The sequence below is a fragment of the Hemibagrus wyckioides genome, linkage group LG05 (genome assembly GCF_019097595.1).
Source record: "Hemibagrus wyckioides isolate EC202008001 linkage group LG05, SWU_Hwy_1.0, whole genome shotgun sequence".
In the NCBI taxonomy this organism is placed as follows: domain Eukaryota; kingdom Metazoa; phylum Chordata; class Actinopteri; order Siluriformes; family Bagridae; genus Hemibagrus; species Hemibagrus wyckioides.
In genome coordinates this window covers 21,723,435-21,748,535 of record NC_080714.1, presented here as the reverse complement: position 1 = coordinate 21,748,535, position 25,101 = coordinate 21,723,435, and the positions used below count along the sequence as shown (strand labels likewise).

The window sequence follows — 25,101 nt, the reverse complement described above, 5'->3', positions numbered from 1 at the left end:
GTGTGATCCAATCAGATGAGCTATTGTTGCTCAGATTGCTGAAGAAGTTAATGCTGGCTCTGATAGAAAGGTGTCAGAATACACAGTGCATCGCAGTTTGTTGCGTATGGGGCTGCATAACCGCAGACCAGTCAGGGTGCCCATGCTCACCCTTGTCCACTACCAAAACTGCCAACAATGGGCACGTGAGCATCAGAACTGGACCACGGAGCAATGGAAGAAGGTGGCCTGGTCTAATGAATCACATTTTTTTACATCACATACCTGGGGAACACATGGCACCAGGATGCACTATGGGAATAAGGCAAGCCGGCGGAGGCAGTGTCATACTTTGAGCAATGCTCTTCTTGGAAACCTTGGGTCCTGCCATACATGTGGATGTTACTTTGACACATACCACCTACCTAAGCATTGTGGAAACGGTATTCCCTGATGGCTGTGGCCTCTTTTAATAGGATAATGTGCCATGCCACAAAGCAAAAATGGTTCAGGAATGGTTTGATGAACACAAAAGCAAGTTTAAGGTGTTGACTTGGCCTCCAAATTCCCCAGATCTCAATCCAGTCGAGAATCTGTGGGATGTGCTGGACAAACAAGTCTGACTCAAGGAGGCCCCATCTTGCAACTTATAGGATGTAAAGGATCTGTTGCTGACGTCTTGGTGCCAGATACCACAAAACACCTTCAGGGATCTAGTGGAGTCCATGCCTTGATGAATCAGGGCTGTTTTGGCAACAAAAGGGGGATCAACTCAATATTAGGCAGGTAGTCATAATGTTAAGCCTGATCGGTGTATGTTTCCAGTTGTTATCTTTGCAAAAGTTCCATCCACCCTTTGCAGTTATAACAGCTTCAACTCTTCTGGGAAGGCTGTCCACAAGGTTTAGTAGTGTGTTTATGGGAATTTTTGACCATTCTTCCAGAAGCGCATTTGTGAGGTCACACACTGATGTTGGACGAGAAGGCCTGGCTCTCAGTCTCTGCTCTAATTCATCCCAAAGGTGTTCTATCGGGTTGAGGTCAGGACTCTGTGCAGGCCAGTCAAGTTCCTCCACACCAAACTCACTCATCCATGTCTTTATGGACCTTGCTTTGTGCACTGGTGCACAGTCATGTTGGAAGAGGAAGGGGCCAGCTCCAAACTGTTCCCACAAAGTTGGGAGCGTGGAATTGTCCAAAATGTCTTGGTATGCTGAAGCATTCAGAGTTCCTTTCACTGGAACTAAGGGGCCAAGCCCAGCTCCTGAAAAACAACCCCACACCATAATCCCCCCTCCACCAAACTTTACACTTGGCACAATGCAGTCAGACAAGTACCGTTCTCCTGGCAACCGCCAAACCCAGACTCGTCCATCAGATTGCCAGATGGAGAAGCGCGATTCGTCACTCCAGAGAACGCGTCTCCACTGCTCTAGAGTCCAGTGGCGGCGTGCTTTACACCACTGCATCCGACGCTTTGCATTGCACTTGGTGATGTATGGCTTGGATGCAGCTGCTCGGCCATGGAAACCCATTCCATGAAGCTCTCTGCACACTGTTCTTGAGCTAATCTGAAGGCCACATGAAGTTTGGAGGTCTGTAGCGATTGACTCTGCAGAAAGTTGGCGACCTCTTCGCACTATGCGCCTCAGCATCCGCTGACCCCGCTCCGTCAGTTTACGTTTAGCTTCGTGGCTGAGTTGCTGTCGTTCCCAAACACTTCCACGTTCTTATAATACAGCTGACAGTTGACTGTGGAATATTTAGGAGCGAGGAAATTTCACGACTGGATTTGTTGCACAGGTGGCATCCTATCACAGTTCCACGCTGGAATTCACTGAGCTCCTGAGAGCGACCCATTCTTTCACAAATGTTTGTAAAAACAGTCTGCATGCCTAGGTGCTTGATTTTATACACCTGTGGCCATGGAAGTGATTGGAACACCTGATTCTGATTATTTGGATGGGTGAGCAAATACTTTTGGCAATATAGTGTAAGTAATCCTGGTGATCAGGGAAATTCATGATGTCCTCATCCTTCATCTAAGATCCTAAACTTCCTCTATATTTTACAGCAAGTTTGAGGGCTTTACCTTGTATATTATCTCCAAACTTTCTCCAAACATGATGATCACAATCACTGCGTGTTTCAGTCCTGAGCTTTTTTAAATATTCAAATCTTTTTTTTCAGTCATGACCACAACTGTGCTTAATAGTATTTTAACAGCTTGTGCTTGTTTTAGATCCATTATCTCACTTAAGCAGGTCAATAACCATGTTCGTTGCTTATCTTGAAAGCTTTTTAAGTGTGTTCAAGAATGTGAAGGCAGTGTATGGCTTCACATTCTTGAATAAGTCAATAATTTTGCCACATATATTATTAAGGATATAATATTGAACAAGTGTTCATCAGGTATTTGCAATCAAGGGTGTAAATATTTCTGGAAATGGCTGTATGTAGTTAGATTATAATGGGGGTAAGTAAACACTCATAGGCCACTTACATAATGTTTTTATTATTTCTTTAGGTTTTAATTTTTTTTTTTTTATAAATGTTTTCCAGAAAAATAACCCTGAATAATAAAACATTCTTTAAGAGTGAAAAATCAACATCAGTCATGAACAAGATTATTACAGTAAAAAAAGCCCTACATGTCTTAATGAATGTGGATTGTAAAGCAGATTTAACAGTACAGGGTGTAGGCGAAAGCTGAATTTAATTTTCATATGTAAAATGCCTCTGAGATTAGCTGGGTATATTGATTATAAGTCAGTATGTCGAAGACTAAACATTTATACAGTACTTTAAGCGGAAGAACGATCCATCAGGTTTCTTAGAAGATTAGTGTTTAGGCTTTATGAGAAATATAGACACATTACTGGCCTCCTGTCACTGGCGCAGTGTAGGGATTTGGGGAAGGAAGACGCACACGCAGCCAATCCTGTACTCCTGTACTGAAAATACTTGACTTGACGCACTGAAATGATTGAGACTCAATAACTAACAGCCCTTGAGCTCCAGAAAAACTACCAGTGAAAAAGCAGCATTGGATTAAGAGGGATGTAGTTTATCTGTATAGAAATACTCGGGATTTTTAAACCTTGCATAAGACTACCACGTGAAATTATGAGCAATTGACAGAAAGAATTTTTACAAGCTTCCACATACTACAAACAGTTGAAACTCTACCTTATAAACAACTTGATTAAAAATCTCTTTTGAAGACCTTTATGGTTGGAATATAACAATTATGGATGCTAATTTTTATTAATGAAATGCAACAGCTGCCCTTTGTCCTCCACTATAAATAGGTTTTAGGTAAACAGATTTTCCGTTCATGGAAATGTGTTAAATTTCTTGCATGTGGTTGGTTCGTTTCCGTTTAATTAAGTGGCAAGGACGGAGACAAAAGACGGACTTGTTACACAAACTGCTGTGGAAAGGAACTGGAAATCCATGTCATTTAAGTTCAGACGATGGCAAAGAAATCTGTGACTCTAGTACTGAGAGGAAAGAGAAAGCAAGTGATAGCAATCATCACACCGGCTTTTCAAAAGGGAAGAGATGTTTCTGCTGGCCACGCCTCTCCCTCTTACTGGCAGACTTTTTAACTCCTCCTTCTTCCTGCTCCTCCTGCCTGTTCTGAGGCCATGAAACAGCCAGAGATGGTGGAGCTGTGTGAGCCCCACCTTCATCCTCCTCTCCAGATGAGAATCCCTCTGCTGCTTCTTCTCCACTTTTTGCAATACCCGTGTCCTTAGCCATGCCCTGCTGTCCGTAACGCCGCTGCAGCCTCTCTTTAATCAACAACCCTTTCACCAGCAGCTTCCAGTTAGCCAGCGCTCGCTTCTCACGCTTCTGTTCCAACAGACAAAACACAAACAGTACAATAAACAATCTGTAGACACACACACGCAAAGGTTTCAAAAGTCACTTTAAAATGGATGAACTGAAAAAAAAACCTATCATACATATTCACTACAGGCATTAAAGAAAAGATTAAATAATTGCTCCCATTCTTTAGATAACCAACATTAATCTCGCACTGCTTATAGATTCTATTGTGTAGACATTATAATACATCACAAGGCTGTGGTGGGCAAAACTATTTATCAAAGCCACACAGGAAAAGCAGGGAGTCTCAAACTAATCCATATTACTGTGTGTATTAGTTTGCGTGCTGAAACAATCCATATGTTCTCATTTTAATAATGAACTTTCATAAAGGATGAGTCAGTCAAAGTCTCCGCAGCCGCTCATATATTACAGACGGGCTCGAAACTGCTCTTCTATCACAGTTCAATTAAACCGCACACACACACAAACACACACACACCCCATATATACACACAGGCATGCACATACACAGACATGCACACACACACACACACACACACACACACACTATATACACACAGGCAGGAACATACACACACACACACCATATATACACACAAGCATGCACATACACAGACATGCACACACACACACACTATATACACACAGGCAGGAACATACACACACACACCATATATACACACAGGCATGCACATACACAGACATGCACACACACACACACACACTATATACACACAGGCATGCACATACACAGACATGCACACACACACACATTATATACACACAGGCATGCACATACACAGACATGCACACACACACTATATACACACAGGCATGCACATACACAGACATGCACACACACACACACACACTATATACACACAGGCATGCACATACACAGACATGCACACACACACACACTATATACACACAGGCATGCACATACACAGACATGCACACACACACACACTATATACACACAGGCATGCACATACACAGACATGCACACACACACACTATATACACACAGGCATGCACATACACAGACATGCACACACACACACTATATACACACAGACATGCACACACACACACACACACACACACACTATATACACACAGGCATGCACATACACAGACATGCACACACACTATATACACACAGACATGCACACACACACACACTATATACACACAGGCATGCACATACACAGACATGCACACACACACACACACACTATATACACACAGGCATGCACATACACAGACATGCACACACACACACTATATACACACAGGCATGCACATACACAGACATGCACACACACACACACACTATATACACACAGGCATGCACATACACAGACATGCACACACACACACACACACTATATACACACAGGCATGCACATACACAGACATGCACACACACACACACACACACTATATACACACAGGCATGCACATACACAGACATGCACACACACACACTATATACACACAGGCATGCACATACACAGACATGCACACACACACACACACTATATACACACAGGCATGCACATACACAGACATGCACACACACACACACACTATATACACACAGGCATGCACATACACAGACATGCACACACACACACACACACTATATACACACAGGCATGCACATACACAGACATGTGCACACGCACACACAAACACACACTATATACACACACAGGTGTGCACATACACAGACGTGCACACGCACACACAAACACACACTATATACACACACAGGTGTGCACATACACAGACGTGCACACGCACACACAAACACACACTATATACACACACAGGTGTGCACATACACAGACATGTGCACACGCACACACAAACACACACTATATACACACACAGGTGTGCACATACACAGACGTGCACACGCACACACAAACACACACTATATACACACACAGGTGTGCACATACACAGACGTGCACACGCACACACAAACACACACTATATACACACACAGGTGTGCACATACACAGACACATACACAGACAGACACACACACGCACCTCTTGTTCCTTCTTCTTTTGAATCTCTTGCTCGTTTTCCCAGGCAGCTTTCAGAATCTCTTCATGTTCCTCACAAACAATGTAGCCGTCAGTTCTGCAGAACAATGACACGACGATTAGATGCCACGCAAATGTACACTCCCGAAACATTTTACCAACATGCTGCAAATACAAATGCGCTGACAAAACGAATGCAAATTTTGCTGTGAACGTAATCGCAACACAAGGGCTAACATTTACATTAACATTTACATGCAACACTCAGGCAGGAGAACATTTAAACTGTCGGAAACAATACTATACAATACTAACTGTACGTTCAAAGTTTTGCTAGTAGAGTGGAGTAGAAAGAGAGTTTTCTTTCTTCTTAAACATGTCTTCTTGTTGCTCATCACTGTCACCTCTAGTTTGCTCATTAGGGATCTAAATCTATGTGCAGATTCCTGTAAAAACTGACAGTTTCAAAAGTAGTATAAAGATAAAACGCAACCGAGTCTAATTGGCTGAACCGCACTAGCATAAGGAGATGTTTGTTATTCAACTACACAAGCGCTTCCAGAAATCTCTCTGGATGTGAGCATCTGCCAAATGGCATAAATGTATATGAAATATCAGTGTAAGAGGGGAATTAAAACTCAAACCGAAAAAAAAGAAAAGAAAGTCTGGCATAAATATAGGTTTCTGTCGCTTTTGAACACCTCTCTCTTTCTGTTGTGACTAGAGTTTCTGTAACTTCCATATGTCTGCAGAGTGTGGGCTGTCATTTCAATTAATATGCTTGGAGACTTTACCAATTCGCAAGACACACACTTACACAGCATGTGAGTATCCTCCATGGAAATCGAAGCCTGTTACAGCAGGAGCACAGTCCAGGTTGAGTTTTCGAGCCACTCTGTTCAGATTAGGCAGATGCAGATGCACACACCCCACCGGCAACATGGATGGTTGAAACATGTACACGTTTCCAAAGTCGTTACGTGGAATCTGCAACACATAGAAACAAACAAACACATCACCGATCTTTAGCCCTCTGCATTGCTCCGGCTTGCTCCAAAAGTGCCATTATTTTCCAACCCCCACAAATCTAAATGACTGCAGACCAGCAGCGCTGACATCCATCTCCTTCAGTGTCGAGACATCGGACTATAAAAACAAACAAACGTCCAGACAAAGGAACGGTTTCTTCCCCCCAAGCTCAATAACTGTCTGGAAAAAAACTTCATTAACACCAACCCACACACTGCTGAATTATCACACTGTGCAGCAAACTAATACTCTCTCGCACATTATATGGCACAGGATTCATAAATCACGTACATGAAGTTGCATTTGCACATATCAACACGGCACGTGAGGAATGACATGCGGCAGGTCGCGCCTTTATACAAAAACAATGGCGTGATGTAAAGTGGAGAGCGTTCACCACCCTGAAGTGTATGATTTTCATATAACAGCATGGTGTGAAGTGTGTCGTTCCACTTATACCATGGTTATTTGCCAACGATTACAAATTTATTAACGCATGACACATCATACTCCTACACCTATTATATTTAATTACTGTCCATGAGAAGTTAAGTTTCTGTTATTACAGCACTGATAATCATTCCCTCACCAGCATTTCATTCTCTCTCTCTCTCTCTCTCTCTCTTGCTCTCACAAAACAAACCCACTGCTTGTCACTTTAATGAGAAACTGGGAAGCTTAAACTCCTCTGTTCTGAAGACTTTCCCGTGCCGGACACCGGCTAAATTCTTTTGGCTGCTCCCTCTTCAGGGTCGCCAAAACGGATCATCTCGTCCGCATATTTGATATGGCACAGGATTTACACCGGATGCCCTTCCTGACACAACCCACCCATTTCATCCAGGCTTGGGAGTGTTAACTCCTCAGTGACTGGGTTAGAAACGAACCCAGGCCACAGCAATGAGAGCACAGGATCCAAATATTGCATAGACCTCATCTTAACATAAACCATTAGTAATTAGAATTTTTTCTTTATTAAACAACACATTTTTAAATAAAAACCAAGTTGATTGTAAGGCTTAGATCATGCAGAGTGGCCACCATGCAAGAGAATGTATTAGATCCTGAACATTACTATTAGATGTATTAGATCCTGTACTGTTCCTGAACATTAATCCACACCTTCTGACCAATCAGACTGGAACATTCAACACTGTAGTATAAAATGTTTTATCATGACAGAAAGTTAATTTTGTCTGATTGGTCTTTTCCCATCTGTATTTATCTTAATAGATATATCCAAATGTTTGTCTTTTTTCCTGTACTTGCATGATTAACCTTGTTTCAAACTTAATCAAGTGTAAAGGGATCTTCTCCGAGGCAGCAACTCTACCAGATGTGCCATCAGTTGAAGGAGTAAATATTAAATTCACTGTAGATTAAATCTCACCTGGCTAATAAAATTCTCTCTCATGTTGACATACTTACCTTGCCGTTGATGGCTACTGGAGGCTGGTACTCCTCGGTCTGCCAGAGGCCAAACAGGGGTAGGTCCTTTTCATCCTTGTTCTCAGACATCATCCTGACTTTCCGAGAGCGGTTTGAGAAGCCCTTCACCATCTGAACCAACAGGGGGCGCAAACACTAATTTAGCCTTAGCACTACATATACTTACACCTAGTTAAATTTAAGTACAGGGAATACCTGCTTCTAATTATATAGATTGAAGTTTGGATCAGATTTGTAAACAGTGCTCTACATTTATATTTTTTCATTTTCATGAATGAAGCCCCTTTTCTTCAGGATATAAGTGACTAAACATGAACACAAATGCCAAAGTAAAAACCTACATTACATTACATTACAAAAGTTTTGGGACACCCCTCCAAATCATTGAATTCAGGTGTTGTTTTTCAGGGGTTGGGCTTGGCCCCTTAGTTCCAGTGAAAGGAACTCTTAATGCTTCAGCATACCAAGACATTTTGGACAATTTCATGCTCCCAACTTTGTGGGAACAGTTTGGGGATGACCCCTTCCTGTTCCAACATGACTGCACACAAGGTCCATAAAGACATGCATGAGTGAGTTTGGTGTGGAGGAACTTGAAATGGCCTGCACAGAGTCTTGACCTCAACCTGATAGAACACCTTTGGGATGAATTAGAGCGGAGACTGCGAGACAGACCTTCTCGTCCAGCATCAGTGCCTGACCTCACAAATGCGCTTCTAGAGGAATGGTCAAAAATTTCCACAAACACACTCCTAATCCTTGGAAAGCTTTCCCTGAAGAGTTGAAGCTGTTATAGATTTCCCACAAAGTTGGGAGCATGAAATTGTCCAAATTGTTTTGGTATGCTGAAGCATTAAGAGTTCCTTTCACTGGAACTAAGGGGCCAAGTCCAACCCCTGGATTCAATGATTAGGAGGGGTGTCCCAAAACTTTTGGCAATATAATGTATGTTCTCCTTTAACAATAGGATTGATTTACAATTACACTCAGAATTTCTTTAACATTAAAATCTCCATCATAGTTGATGGAAGGGGTCTTTGCTTTCTCACCTTGTAAGGCTTCTCTCCGAGTCGGACAGTGCGTGCTTGCTTTAACCACGTGTCTCTCGAATGTAGTGTGTGGACACAATCCCTGAAAATGCAACAAAAACTTTATTAGAGCGGATTAATGTGTTTAAATACATGTGTGGGTGTGTATTCCTCTAAGCTGTAATATACATTACAAAAGAAATATTACGGTCCATGTGCAATACTAGCATGCAGCACTGAAAACCCCATTAAGGTCCCAAATATTTCTGAAGGTATTTTAGTTATCCAAGTCCGTGAACTGTGTACTAGAACTAAGTCAAGGTGACACCATCTGTGCTTTAACATTTACTTCTTTCATTTGAAGGGCTTTTTCGTGCAGTTCCCTGAGTTCGACAAGCCCAGCAGACCTTGTACATTCACACACACTTTACCGTGAATAGACAGCTTCTCCTCGACAGTAACCCAAAATGGTGGCAGTGGGGGGATACAGTGCCTCGTACTTCAGCATGTGCCTCTCCAGTGCATACAGAGGATGGCTTTTGTACTCCGATATCGCTTTTGGCAATGGCTTGTCCATCAACTTTGCCTGCAGCTATAGTGGAGAAACAAGCATGTAGGGTTACAGACAAAGAGAGACAGAGCACAAGAGAGGGGGACAATATACATAAAGACATGTACATGTATGAAATATATAAGTGTAAGGCATCCATAAACAGTCTATGTTTTAAGTGAAACTGTATTTAAATGATGTCCCTCAAAACAAAATTCTTTGTCCTATTAGCTATCAATTTTCATCCATCCCATCCATCCATGCTTATCCTATACAGGGTCTTGAGGAACCTGGAGCCTATCCCAGGAGATTACAGGCACAAGGCAGAGGACATCATGGACGCACAGGCACACTATGGACAATTTAGAGATGCCAATCAGCCTACAATGCATGGCTTTGGACAGGAAACTGGATTGAATACCCCCAAGGAGAACATGCAAACATACGTAATTACAGGGCAGAGGTGGGAATCAGTGCCCTAACTCGGAAGTGCAGAATAAACACAAAATATTTTAAGCAATTAATATGTGAATATATGTGCACATTCTTGTGGTCTTCCAGTACCTCTTTATCTTCTTCCTTTTTCTGTTCAGAATCGGGACACTCGTAAAAGCTTAACGTCTCCTCCCACCACTCCGAGTTGATACGTCGTTTCCTTGACGCCGTGAGCCAGGTGGGGTCGTATCTGCTGCTCACGTCTTTCAGGTAACCGTGGTCATCTACACCCACTACATACGTAATTGGCTGAGTGACCTGATTAGAGCAGAGCTCTGGTTGCCCCACCCCTTGATCAACATCAACACATATCCATCTCTTTGCACCTTTCAGGTACACCTCTATCCATTCATCATCTCCTTTCCCCTGCCTCTTTCTCCTTCGCTGCTTTTTCCCTTCTAGCTCTTCTTCTAAATCTTCTTCTTCTTCTTCTTCCTCCTCTTCATCCTCGTCGTCGTCCTCCTCCTCCTCCTTTATTCTCTTCTTGATCTTGCTGGAGCATCGTGGAGCCTGACTTTTGCCCTTTCCTTTAGCCTTTGAATTCTTCTTAGACCTTTTTGCACCACGCTCTGAATCATCGCTGTCATCCTCGCTGGACAGATGAAACTCATCCCCATCACTAAGCTCCTCTTCCCCGTCCGTGCTATCTTCTTTATATGACACTTTGGATGCAGTACTCCTTCTTTTGGTGTTTTTTGGCCTTTGTCCCCCTACTGCTTCTTTCTCCTTGTCCCCTCCATCCTCAACATTCCTTTTCTGTCTCTTTCCGCCCCTCTTCGGTTGCCCCTCAGTACTGGAAGAAGATGGGCGTTTGGACCCAGGGGAAACTTTGGGTTCTGGTGGCTTTTTATCAGCTTCATTAGATTTCTCTTTAGAAAGAGGACTGCTGGAGGTTTGTGCCTTTTCCTGAAGGGGAAAAAAACACAACACACTTAACTAGTTAATCAATGCCGAAATGCATCTGAGCTCATATATCCCTATCCGTCCAAAAAAAGTCGATACACACACAAATCTACCTTTTTTGTTGGTGGCTTGAAGGATAATGGTTGTAGTGAGAGCACCAGACGACAGTAGAGGTGCAGTGACCTCAGCACCAACAGAAACAGCTAGAGAAAAAAAAAAAATCACATATTTTTGTGTGAGTGAACAATGCAAATGTAACTTAATAGTTTTTAGCAAAGAAACTATGACAAGTAAGGTCTCTCACGTAGGTCATCTCCTGATGGTTACGTGCTGACAGACTTCCCAAACGTCTCTCCAGCAGCGCTCGCAGTGACATGTCCTTCTCTTCGGGGAGGGCAGGGTTTAGTGTGAACGTCTCATTAAACCTGTGAACAGCAAGCAAAAGTGTAATGTTTTCTGATTCAGATATTTCAAAACATTACAATGAGGCAGGGCTTAAAGGTGCAGTATTTAAATGAATACTTCAATTTCAATTAGATATTAGAAAATCTGGGATTCCCAACATCACCATAAAAAACTTGCCTAGTTTCTATTTACATTTCTTCAGCCGGGAATTTAGCCACACCCCCAGACAAAGCGGATCATTTCCATTTTACATTTACTGCATTTGGCAGACGTCCTTATTCAGAGCAACATACATACTTCTTACTTTACACAGTTGAAGGTTAAAGACTGGTAGACTGTGGTAGCATAGTGGTTAAGGTATTGGATTACAGATTAGAAGGTTGTAAGTCCAAATCACAGGCCAATAAACTGCCATCTTTGGGCCCCTTAACCCTTAACTGCTCAGTTGTATGAGAAAATGAGATAAATTGTAAGTTGCTCTGGATAAGGATACCAGAAATGCTTTGCTCAAGGACCTGGAGGCAGCAGCTTGGTAGTGGTGGGATCTGAACACCCAGTGTCAATTGTTTGGTTATGAAGGGCAAAATTTTACTCCGTTTTCTCTCAATTCGTCAATTCCCACCCACTAGCTAGCTCTACCTTTCACACAATAGAAACCAACCAGTGAGGGTGAAGGCTAGTGAGACACCTGAAGCCAGCCCACTTTGGAAGAAAGCACTGACTGATCTCTTCCACATACATGAGCTCGCTCACTATTGTTGCTCTGATTGACAGTGTACAGCCGATTGATGGCTGTGGCATCGTTCTTTGGTGCCACTTGGTTTAACTACGATTGTGATTCACCTTGCAAACAGCAAAAAAAAATTACAAACTGCCCCTTTAATGTTGCCGCAATAAATTCCTCCATGTTCTCACCACTTCAGGAGACCCTCCAGATAGACAGTGTTGATACGTTTTTTAATAACCATGGTGAAGTGAGAGGGAATTAAGGACAAGGTGATGGCCAATAGGTCAGGCTCACAGCACAGGCGGTTCCGGAACAGTCCGCTAGCCAATAAACATAACAGATGAACCTGAGTGACAAAGTAATGAAAACCAATGTGATGAAACATGAATATGTAAACATCATGAATACAAAAGGTTCATAAATATGAAAGTCAAATTTGAGACAAGTAATGGCAGTAATGAACAAATATACACACACACACGCACCTTGTGTGTATCCTCTTGTACCTCCTTATTGAAACGTTTCATCATTCTGCGCAGGTAAGTCTCCAACTCTGCTTGCCGATTCTCCCTGGAAACAATCACCATAGTAACATGAAATCTAGCCGTCAATCACTGACACCTAATCAATCAATTGGCTGACAGTGTGACAGGTAACACTTGGCATGTGAGTGCAACATTTTGTCATGTCAGTTTTAGGAAATGAGTAAGACGAATGAGTAAAAATTACATTTCAGAAACATGAAAATATAATTACTGTGAAATTCATTTGGAGACTTAATGTGAGTTGTCATAGTGTTGTAGATCTGTAAGAAACATAAAGGGGCTGAAAATCTTATTGGAACATCAGACTTTAGACAGTATTAAACATGTAGCATTAGCATCATCAGATATCATGCTCCGATATGCAAATACAAGCCATTAATTTAATTGTTTAAATTTGCATATTTATAGAATATAAATTTCGTAATGAACGTAGACCTGCTTCTGTGCCTTTTTCTGTTTTCTTAAGTAATTTATTACTCAGTACTGGTCTTTTATGGTTTTCAAAACAAGTTTTGGGTGACACTTAATCAACCCGACCTTAATTCATAATGTTCAAGAAACCACATTAGGAGATGCCTCATTTACCAGCTGCGCACACACACACACACACACAGACACAGACACACACACACACACTTTTTCTGTCTCTTGTGTCTGGCCTCAGTTGTCTCAATCTCAATTTCCACAGGCTGTGAAGGAACTGCAGGTTCTTGGTCTTCCTCTGCTGGTCCTAATGGACCTGCCAGTTCTGGGAAAATACACACACACACACAAATAAATAAATAAATAAATAAATAAATAAACATTTCTGAACCTAACTCAAAAGAACTGTGACTCATTCTCAATCACACTTTTACAGAAACACACAAACACAAACACACCTTCCACTTCTTCCCAATCCTCATCTTCATCACTCTCTTCACTCTCGTTTTCTTTTTTCTCTTCTTTGATCTTGTTATCGGCGTTCTTCACCACAGAGCTCTCTGGAAGTGACGTGCTCGAATCTTCAAAGATGTCCTCAGGCTCATCTTTTAATGGCTCACTGAAGTATTTGCTCTTCTTTCCAGCCGCTGGCTTACGTGCCTTTTTTGATGCTTGGCCTCTGGGTTTGGCGGTCTTGGCAATAGTTTTGGCTCTAGTACCCTTGTCTGTTAAACACATGCATCAGGAATATTAATGTTAGTGATCGTTAATAGCAGGATACTGACACTAATACAATAAAGAACACCACAATGTGTTTTTCTGGGCATTGTGGGAATGTAGTAACAGTGAAGTCTTCAGTTCAGTACTTCTAGAACACTGACAGATTTTATTGTTCCTCAGTAACATGCACATGATTAAGTTAAAGTACTCACAGATGTGATCTATTTTACTTCACCTCAAACCTGCTAGTTTACTGAAGGGTGGAGACATAACCGATTTGTGTATTAATGCATATTCATACTTTCTGGCATATTTAATAATGTTAAAGCCCAATTTTACTCATTTTAGTGTGTTACTCAATTATATGCTTTGTCCCAGTATCAGCTGATACTTTAATATTGGTATTGATTTGAAAAACTAATATATGCTATATTGCCAAAAGTTTTGGGACGTCTGCCTTTACATGCACATGCATTTAATATGGAGGTGTCCCACCCATTCCAGCTATAACAGCTTCAAATCTTCTGGGAAGGCTTTCCACAAGGTTTTGGGGTGTGTTTATGGGAATTTTTCACCATACCTCTAGAAGCGCATTTGTGAGGTCAGGCACTGATGTTGGATGAGAAGGCCTGGCTCACAGTCTCCGCTCTAATTCATACAAAAAGGTTCTATCATGTGGAGGTCAGGACTCTGTGAAGTTTCTCCACACCAAACTCACTCATCCATGTCTTTATGGACCTTGCTTTGTGCACTGGTGTGCAGTCATGTTGGAACAGGAAGGGGTCATCCCCAAACTGTTCCCCCAAAGTTGGGAGCATGAAATTGTCCAAAATGTCTTGGTTTGCTGAAGCATTAAGAGTTCCTTTCACTGGAACTAACGGGCCAAGCCCAACCCCTGAAATTCAATGATTTGGAGGGGTGTCCCAAAACTTTTGGCAATATAAGTATAGTTTGGCTGCAATCACATTTATTTTTCGCCCCTACATAGTTTCTGCTTTCATAGGTTCTGAAGACATTAATCACCAAAATTTTCGGTAACACACCCTGAGCATGAAAGATTCAACACCACTTCCCCCGGTTAAGTAAGATCTCACTAAACCACGCCCACTTCTCGGTCCTATAGTGGGCGTGTTCTGAGCACATCTTACTTAACCTCAATAGGCGAAGGGAGAGATGTTATTCAATAGTCTCACTTGCACACACTTCAGCTCGAGAAAGGAAATGATTATATTTGCACACAGGGTGCACCAGTTACTCTACTCTATACAGTCAGATCCACAAGAGCAGCCATGCAAAGGTGCACATCTGCAAACAACAGCTGCTGAAATAAACAAACAAACTGCACAGCACGCAAAGATCAGCATCTAGCAAGTAAACTACTTACAACATGAAGCTAGCTTCAAACCAACATCTACCAGAGCTTGAACTAATACAGAACGTTGGGATAGAGTGAAAAGAAGAGATTGGTGGTCCAAGTTGGATTTTCCTGTCTACCTTTGATGCTCGGTGTTTTAGGAGCAGCTTTTCTCTTCTTAACAGCCTGAATCTTCTCCTTTGTGCTCTCCTTTTCAGTCGCAACAGCCCGGTGTTTATGTTTAGCCATGTTAGCTCTGGACTCGTACTCCGTTTCCGATTCCCAGAAACTAAGTTATAGAGTGAAACAGCGTGGTGTGTTCAGCGTGCAGGCACTCTCTGTGTGTGTGTGTGTGTGTGTGTGTGTGTGTGGCTGCTTGTGTAACTTCATTCAGAAACCACAGTTACACAAGCGCCGAGCATGGTTTGTTGAATAACACCGAAACATGCCGCCAAACGTCACTTCCGGTTCGGCACAGCGGCCGAGTCTTAATTAGCTTCTTGTTGAAAGCATAGTGCACTACAAAGGATGCATGTGCCGTGAGTGTACACACTCAGTGTAGTGCATTTGTAGTGAAGACGAGAGGTGTTTATAATATTTTATATATAATAATATATAAAAAGGAAGTAGACTTCAGACTCAGAAACGATGAACACTAGAGTGCGATGTTGTACATTATTTATTATTTATTTATTTGTATTTATTTATTTATTTATTTTTCCTGCATAATCCCTTTCGCTTTCACTTGTTTTTAGTAAAAACCGAAACGTTTGAGTATAAAACGAGCTAGTTGGACGATTAAAAAACCCCAAAAACTTTTATAATCTTATCTGAAGCTGTAGCAGGTCATACAGATATCCCACAATGCAATGCAATAGTGCAATAGGTTAGTGTTAAAATATATATATATATATATATATATATATATATATATACACACAAAATATTTTATATATATATATATATATATATATATATATATATATACACACAAAATATTTTATATATATATATATATATATATACACACAAAATTTTTTATATATATATATATATATATATATATATATATATATATATTTATATATATTTTATATATTTTATTAATTTATATATACACTACCGCTCAAAGGTTTGGGATCACTTGCATATTTCAGCCTGATTTCAGCTACAGAGACTCCATCAGCCATCTCCATCTATCTTGTGGGAGATGCTCCAGGAAGCATGGGGTGAAATCTCATCAGATTATCTTGAAAAACTGACAGTTAGAATGCCCAGGCTGTAACTGCTGCAAAAGGTGTTTCTTTTGATGAAGGCAAAGTCTGAAGAAAACATTCATCATTTCCATCAAAATCATTATTTCTAACTCTGACATGTCAGCATGTCCTGTTCTTTTGCTATATTTTCTATTCAGACTAATTTCATGTGTGTTTCCTTGGAAAACAATAAAAATTTTGAGTGGTAGTGTATATACAGTGAGGGAAAAAATGATTTGATCCCCTGCTGATTTTGTACGTTTGCCCACTGACAAAGAAATGATCAGTCTGTAATTTTAATGGTAGGTGTATTTGAACAGTGAGAGACAGAATAACAACAAAAAAATCCAGAAAAACGCATTTCAGAAAAGTTCTACATTGATTTGTATTTTAATGAGTGAAATAAGTATTTGATCCCCTATCAATCAGAAAGATTTCTGGCTCCCAGGTGTCTTTTATACAGGTAAGGAGCTGAGATTACAGTAGGAGCACTCTCGGGGAGTGCTCTTAATCTCAGCTCATTAACTGTATGAAGGACACCTGTCCACAGAAGGAAGCAATCAATCAGATTCCAAACTCTCCATCATGGCCAAGACCAAAGAGCTGTCCATGGATGTCAGGGACAAGATTGTAGACCTACACAAGGCTGGAATGAGCTACAAGACCATCGCCAAGCAGCTTGGTGAGAAGGTGACAACAGTTGGTGCGATTATTCCCAAATGGAAGAAACACAAAAGGACTGTCAATCTTCCTCGGTCTGGGGCTCCATGCAAGATCTCACCTCATGGAGTTTCAATGATCATGAGAACGGCGAGGAATCAGCCCAGAATTACACTGGAGGATTTTGTCAATGATCTCAAGGCAGCTGGGACCATAGTCACCAAGAAAACAATTAGTAACACACTACGCCGTGAAAGACTGAAATCCAGTAGCGCCCGCAAGGTCCCCCTGCTAAAGAAAGCACATGTACAGGCTCATCTGAAGTTTGCCAGTGAACATCTGAATGATTCAGAGGAGAACTGGGTGAAAGTGTTGTGGTTAAATGAGACCAAAATCCAGCTCTTTGGCATCAACTCAACTCGCCGTGTTTGGAAAAGGAGGAATGCTGCCTATGACTCCAAGAAGACCATCGTCACCGTCAAACATGGAGGTGGAAACATTATGCTTTGGGGGTGTTTTTCTGCTAAGGGGACAGGACAACCGCACCGCATCAAAGGGACGATGGACGGAGCCATGTACCATCAAATCTTGAGTGAGAACCTCCTTCCCTCAGCCAGGGCATTGAAAATGGGTTGTGGATGGATATTCCAGCCTGAAAATGACCCAAAACACACAGCCAAGGCAACAAAGGAGTTGGTCAAAAAGAAGCACATTAAGGTCCTGTAGTGGCCTAGCCAGTCTCCAGACCTTAATCCCATAGAAAATCTGTGGAGGGAGCTGAAGGGTCAGCCACAAATACTTAATGACTTGGAGAGGGTCTGCAAAGAGGCGTGGGCCCAAATTCCTTGAGATGTGAGATGTGTGCAAACCTGGTGGCCAACTACAAGAAATGTCTGACATCTGTGATTGCCAACAAGGGTTTGCCACCAAAAACTAAGTCATGTTTTGCAAAGGGGTCAAATACTTATTTCACTCAATAAAATGCAAATCAATGTATAACTTTTTTGAAATGTGTTTCTCTGGATTTTTTTGTTGTTATTCTGTCTCTCACTGTTCAGATAAACCTACCATTAAAATTACAGACTGATCATTTCTTTGTCAGTGGGCAAATATATATATATATATATATATATATATATATATATATATATATATATATATATATTCTGATGAACTGTCCTGTTCTAGTCATGTGTTTGTACAGTTAAATAATCATCAATCTCCTGCGATATCTCAAGAATAACTGTGATTTAAGGACAAATAGTTGAATGTTTGTAGGTATATATGGAATGATCACTCTATCCAGCAGATGAACTGATTAGATTTTGGAATGAATCCAAACCAGGGTCAAGGTTACACAAGGTCAAATGTATGTAGTTTCTTCTATAATTGACACGTTTTTCTGGCACCAGAGGCATCCCTGTTAGCACAAGTTCTACTTGTTCCAAATCAAGTTAGTTTGAGAACCTTGAACAGCTTCTTATTATTCAGATATTCAGTACTACAATATTGCAAAATAGTCTAGCCTTATGCTGTTTGCTGAACTGTGTAACTTCTATTTATTTAATAATGAACATGAAACTGAGTTTTGAACACATTTTTCTTTCCTATAATCTGTCAATTCGAGCACTGTTTAAATCAGTCTTTTCCTACCAGTTACACGTTGCCACATTTGGCTGAGACTAAATGTCTGTGACAATGGATAAACTGTTTATAAATCACTATTTACATATCTGCCAATGAGTCAAACCAGCAGGAGAATAGTCAAGAGAAAAAATGTGTGAACACCCACACTTCATTTTTTTTTTTGGCAAATTCATTAATATAATGCTGGGAAGCTGTCGATTTGACCTTTGTAGAACCAACGGATGTTAATAGCTTACATCATTATTATTTAATGTTCATTAAAATCTACACATTGGAATCCAGGTCAGAAAATGAACTCAAATCTTGGTCTTGTTCTGACATTGTGAAGTTCCTAGATATAAAAGGAGACATGTAAGAACATGCAAGACCACGCACACATTAAGCCCCAGCTTCAGTTGTGTTTGAGCTGCATTTTTATTCCGCACTGCCTTGTTATTTCAGCTAATCTTGTCAGGTCTGTTTACCTGCAGATGTCACTGCGAATTAAATACCCATGATGACGATGTGATCTTAAAGGCTTTATTTAGTTGTTCCTGGAACACAGGCTAAACTGAAAATAAACTGAAATGAGATAAACCTGTAAAGATTCAAAGAATTATGTAGAGAGGAACATGAGGTTGCGCTTTCTGGGCACAGCGAGGAATTCGTTTTAAATCCAACCATTAAAATGGATACTTTTGCATCAGCAGTGACCATTAACCTTTCAGTTTATTTTAAACTAAATTATAAAATCGAAATTCTCAACAAGGATATACGCCGATCTTGACCATGTCTTCCAGAACGGATTAAGCTGTAATGGACTAATAGAATAAATAAATGCATGAATGAATATTTACATACATAATATTGTTTATATTACTCACTTATTAAGAAAATGTAATAAATAAGGAATAAAACACGACAAGAAACAAAATGGGTTATTTTCCAATAAAAGCGCATCCTGAAGTGTTTTATTCCTCTTATACCACAGCAATTTGTCAATGTTAACATTTTTCATTCACTTAATAAAGGAACCACGGGCCTTTTATTGATCTGTTTATAGTTATGTTTAATGTGTGTCCATGAAACAAGATATTTTTGATATCACATACATTATAGCAACTATAAACAGTTATTTCTTCTAGATATTTTCTCTCTCTTGAGGTTAATAAGACTAAATAAAATAACATAGTGTAATGTTAGTGAGACGCTGCAAAGCACAAGGTCCTCTGCTTTGACTCTCCTGTGGAGGAAAATGTAAAGTTACAGCTTCACCTCTGACTGATCCAAAACTTTGCTAAACATCCTAAACATTTCTTTGAAAAATATGTGTAATAACCAATCACACAAGTATTTTTTTCCCCCTGTGAACAATCTATACAAGTCTCTGTGACCACAATGTCACAACAGAAATGATAACGCACTAAAACGAGTGCATTAATATTTACCTGAGATTTGTCTTGCAGCTGGAATTACTTTATTAACTTTAAAGTACTTTGAACCTCAATGAACACCTTGTTACCAGCTTTGAGAATTCAACAGCACTATAGTCTGAATATGAGTAAAAAAGAATCCATTCCAAATGTGCTAAATGAATAAGCTTTTAACACAGCCAAGTGTACAAGAGCTGTGTCCTTTGAAAGATACCTCAGTGTTAGTTAAAATGTCATAAAGTGTAAAAGTAAGAGTCAAAAACCCCTCACACTGTGCCATAAAGAAGTTGCTCTGAAATAATCCACCTGAACAGATGAGTGGGTGAATGCCATGAATTATGTGCAAATAAATTGAAATCCCCAGTTGTGGCTTTGGTGCTAAAAGCAATGTCTCTGTCTGTTAAACTAACTCTTACTGACATGAATCAGCTCCCTGCAGGTCTGCTTCACTGAGCCCGAGGCTGCACCTTTACTCATTAAAAGCTCAGCAACAGCCAGTGAGGTCTATTAGAATTGGTGTGTGTGTGTGTGTACCTGGTGCCGCTTGATGCAAATGAACATCTGTCTTTATGCAGCTCTGCAGCAGATGTCCGGCTCCTGAGAGAGTGTGTGTGCGTGTGTGTGTTAGGATTACTTCAGAGAGCTGTCTGTAAACTCGACTGGCAGCACAGTTTCACACAGTCTCCCTGCAGCAAGAAGCGCCCGGTGGGCATCTGGACCAGGACTCGTGCCAGGACAAGCGTATGTGTGTGTGTGTGTGTGTGTGTGCGTGCCTTTTAGTTGACAGGTGAAGACAGTTGTTTGGCTCAGGAGCCACCAGACTCAACTCTGGCCAGTCTCCATGACGACGTAGGCTCCCAGCCCTGCATGGCTTCCATCCCTATATGAAACTCGAAACTATCAGATAGGAATAAAAAGCCATACAGGACAGAAAGCAAAACTGAGACAATGAGAAAGATAGAGAGAGTGTGTGTGTGTGTGAGAGAGAGAGAGAGAGAGAGAGAGAGAGAGATGTACTTACACACATACTTTATCCAGACTATCCACATGTTTTATTGGTCTAGCCTTCGAAATCCTATTATGACTTCCACAAAGATGTCTGCACTTTGTCTAATTTCACAGCAGGCCTGAAAGGGGTGTGATTTACCATAAGAAGGAATGAGGCATGAATAAAGGACTTGAAGACACAACCCTAAAGATGTTTTTTTCCAGAAAGGTGGTATAGGGAGACAGCTGTCTCCTCTGAAATAAGCTTTTCCGACCCCAACACTAACCTCAAATCTCCTAGACAATAAATGTAGACACAATTTACATTTATTATAGGATGTTGCCACTCATTGCACCCGAACACTATAAGAATAAATAATATAAAACTTACTTTTACCTGCCACTGGGATGATGTTGATAATGAGGATGATGATGAAGACCCTAAAATATACACATTTTCCCCTTTAATTCGCCTTTTTGGTGTACCTTTTAATCATTTAAATAAACTATTAATAGTTTTTTATAGTAAAGCTCTACAACTGAGTTCTTACTCCCCCCCCCTCTTTTAAAGTGATTTACAAGTCACCCAGAATACAACTAAGAAGCTGATGACTTGATCAAGCACCGACAGCGGCAGACACTGGTGATGCTGGGATTTGAACTCATAACCTTCTTATCAGTAGCTCAAAGCCTTCACAAGTGGTACAAGAAAAGCTCCCTTTTAGTAGGTTTTTTTCCCTCTAAGAGTGAGAACCTACAAACCTACCTGTTGTCTCATGTCCACAAACCTGGAAGCGCCACTGCCGTTATTCAGTTAAGTCACCTGGAGAGGCTTTGTAAGACCCCTGGCGGTGGGGATTGGTATTACAATTCCTCATTATAGCCCACATGGACAGAGAACGAGACTGATTACACACAAATGGGCCATGTCCGAAAAACACATTAACACACTGGACAGGATGTCCATATAGCCTGCTATCGAAAATAGACATATTTATAGATTTATATATAGATTTGTTTTAGAAAAATGATCAATAAAATGTTCAATACATACATACATACATATATGTATATGTATATGTATATATAGTGTACAAGTACAAGTGTAGTAGTGCGGTTTTAGACGTCACCGTCCTCACTTGATTTTTTCCCCTGTCCTACTCACCGTAAATGACAAATGTCCTATGTCCTTGTACTGAATACACGAATATCAACGTATAAATACAGCCAACATGCATACAGTCGAGTCGATAATATTGTGTCTAATGCGCAGCCGTAAATGCTGGACGAGACATTCCTGTAATAAAGACAGATGATGGAGCTCGATTATCCATCCATCCATCCATCCATCCATTCATTCATTCATTCAAACGCATGCAGAGCGCAAGTGAGCACCTGTTGTCTGTCTGCCTTTCTCTCTGTCTGTCTACCGTTTGGTGCGAACTTACAATTTTCAAATCTACAAAATACAGGATAATCATTATACCAAAAAACGGACAGAATGATAAACCGGTATCGTGCGTCTCGCAGTCCGTGCGCAAAAGCAGTTTAAAGTGGGTGCACGCGTGATATCATTTATAAAGTGTTTAAAAAAAAAACAGCAAAATGCACCTGATGGAATGAATTCTTATGGCTTTTTTCCCCAGGTGAAACAGTCTACCTGAATAGGAAGAAAAAAAACAACAGCCGCGTGAAATAGTCTAGTCTAGGGCTACACGGCTGATTGAGTACCTGCTGCGTAACATCAGGTAACGGGACAACCACGAGGGAAAGACGCAAAACCGCGCATCATTCTGCGTTTCTTCGATGCTTACAGGTTTAACGACTCGAGTTTGACTGTGAAAGAGGATAGGATGGTCACAAAGGGGATGTCCCGGTCCCGGTTACAGCAGTGACCGGCGCAAAGGAGACATGGCGCAGCCGAGCAGTCCGCGATGGACTGATGACGGAAAGTGACGGATGAGTCACCGGGTCCGAAACCGCGAGATGCGGCGTGCATGTGGAAAAGCGCACCAAGTAGAAAGTTTAGCCAAGCAGCAGGATTCCTGCTGTCCACAACCGCTTTAGTGTCCTTGCAGTGCGCTACAAGGTCCGTCCGAAACCGGGTGGGACAGAATGAGTACCGCGGGTGGATGGTCTTGTCCTCGTGTGAGCAGGGTCAGGCACGGTGAGGCGGGCCAGCTGTAAATGTAGTTGGAGCTGCAAGCGCGTGCGCCTCCGGGCCGTTCGCTCGCGCTGACAGAGAAGGGGTAGAGAGGAGGAAGGCTGAGGGAAAGGCAAGGCTATACCCCCTTCCCGCCCCTCATCTAGACAGCCAATAGCAGGCAGGGATTGGGCCACGTACCAAAAGCGTACACCATCGTACAAAAAACTCGTGTCATATGTATGGCGTATATTATTTTGCTCGACGCTTACTTTGGACTCGGTCCCGACATGCACGTGTTAATAAAAGACCGCTGAAAGCGCGCTATTTTCTTGTAGCACACACCCACCACTCATAAAAAAAAAAAATCCACACCGAAAGCACTTTCATTCTGCACAGTGATGTGCAACAACGGAGAAGCACGTGCTGTACCTTTCTGTATCCAGCTCACTACTTTGTGGACACTCAGTAGCCATTTATTATGATCAGTTTATATTTACATTATGTGCACTTTGTAGACATTTAACCAAACTGCACAATCTTTCAGCTGCCTTCTACCAATCTACCTCACCCATCATGAGACCTGTGATTATCTAGGTGATGGATCGTTCTTGAACAGTAATCTTGACATGGCAGGCCTTTTTTCCCCCCAAAGTGTGCTGTGCTTATATGAGTGCATCAGGTGCAGAAGTTGGCTATATTTTATAGTTATTTTAACACTGAGCACTTAAGGCTTCAGCACTCTTCGTGTAAAGATCACCTGAATTGTATGCAGAATATGGTGTGTAATCAACACCAATACAAAACCACAGAGAAAAAGCTTGTACCGTTGACTTTTTTTGCACAAGCCTCACAGACGTTGTCTCAGAATTAAGTATAATAATAATAATAATAATAATAATAATAATAAGAAGAAGAAGAAGAAGAAGAAGAAGAAGAAAAGGTAGTTCAATTTATATAGTGCCTTTCTCCCAAGATCCCTGAGAATGATCATACAAACTGTCCACCCTCTGTGAGAGCAACAGGCACACTGTAGTTCATAGCGATTGGGTAGACACAAATCACGTACGGTGGATGAAGGCCTGGGGAAACCTGTTGCTCAAGATTGGATCTACAGCTCCAGTGGTCAAGGGGCTAAGAACAGCTTAACGTTAAACCCAGAACATCACGCATAGAAACACAACACAGCTTTGATGAGAAGCATCAGCCAAAACGCAGACAGTGTACTCTCAACCCTCTCTCAAGTCTAATAAAGACGGAGCTTTTACTAGATGCTTGTGTACAGTTAAACATTTCATTACTTGCAGAATCTGTTTACATTTATGTCTGAATACTGTACTACAGTTGCCCGAATATTTTTCCTTGGTGGACTATTTTCAACCCACATTGAGGAGTTTAAAATGCACTAAGATTAATTCATTCATCCATCCATCTTTATATCTTCTTTATCCGTGGTGAATGTTGAGATTAC

At 41.1% G+C, this 25,101-nt stretch overlaps 1 protein-coding gene across 2 annotated transcripts; it reads right to left on the bottom strand.

The window, feature by feature from the left end:
• Positions 1-2,507: 2,507 nt before the first annotated feature.
• On the bottom strand, positions 2,508-15,993 carry xpc (xeroderma pigmentosum, complementation group C). Of its 2 annotated transcripts, XM_058390108.1 has the most exons (14): positions 15,666-15,993; positions 13,910-14,176; positions 13,665-13,776; positions 12,969-13,053; positions 12,672-12,829; positions 11,656-11,776; positions 11,465-11,554; positions 10,518-11,354; positions 9,835-9,995; positions 9,425-9,506; positions 8,355-8,486; positions 6,715-6,884; positions 5,901-5,994; positions 2,508-3,837 (listed from the first exon to the last, which is right to left on the bottom strand). In XM_058390108.1, the coding sequence occupies exons 1-14, from the start codon at positions 15,772-15,774 to the stop codon at positions 3,517-3,519; spliced, it is 2,739 nt and encodes a 912-aa protein (XP_058246091.1). In that variant the 5' UTR covers positions 15,775-15,993; the 3' UTR covers positions 2,508-3,516. The 2 variants fall into 2 exon arrangements, with proteins under 2 accessions (XP_058246091.1, XP_058246092.1); XM_058390109.1 differs by lacking the exons at positions 13,910-14,176; positions 15,666-15,993 and adding an exon at positions 13,240-13,288 and having other exon boundaries at positions 13,665-13,743.
• Positions 15,994-25,101: the final 9,108 nt, after the last annotated feature.

Excerpts from the sequence above, each read along its gene's own strand:
- xpc (XM_058390108.1), bottom strand. The coding sequence starts at position 15,774 with ATGGCTAAACATAAACACCGGGCTGTTGCGACTGAAAAGGAGAGCACA. Across the intron at positions 11,777-12,671 it reads CTGGAGGGTCTCCTGAAGTG|GTTTAATGAGACGTTCACAC; the intron begins GTGAGAACATGG and ends TGCTGTTCACAG. Across the intron at positions 5,995-6,714 it reads GGAGGATACTCACATGCTGT|AACTGACGGCTACATTGTTT; the intron begins GTAAGTGTGTGT and ends ATTGTTCTGCAG.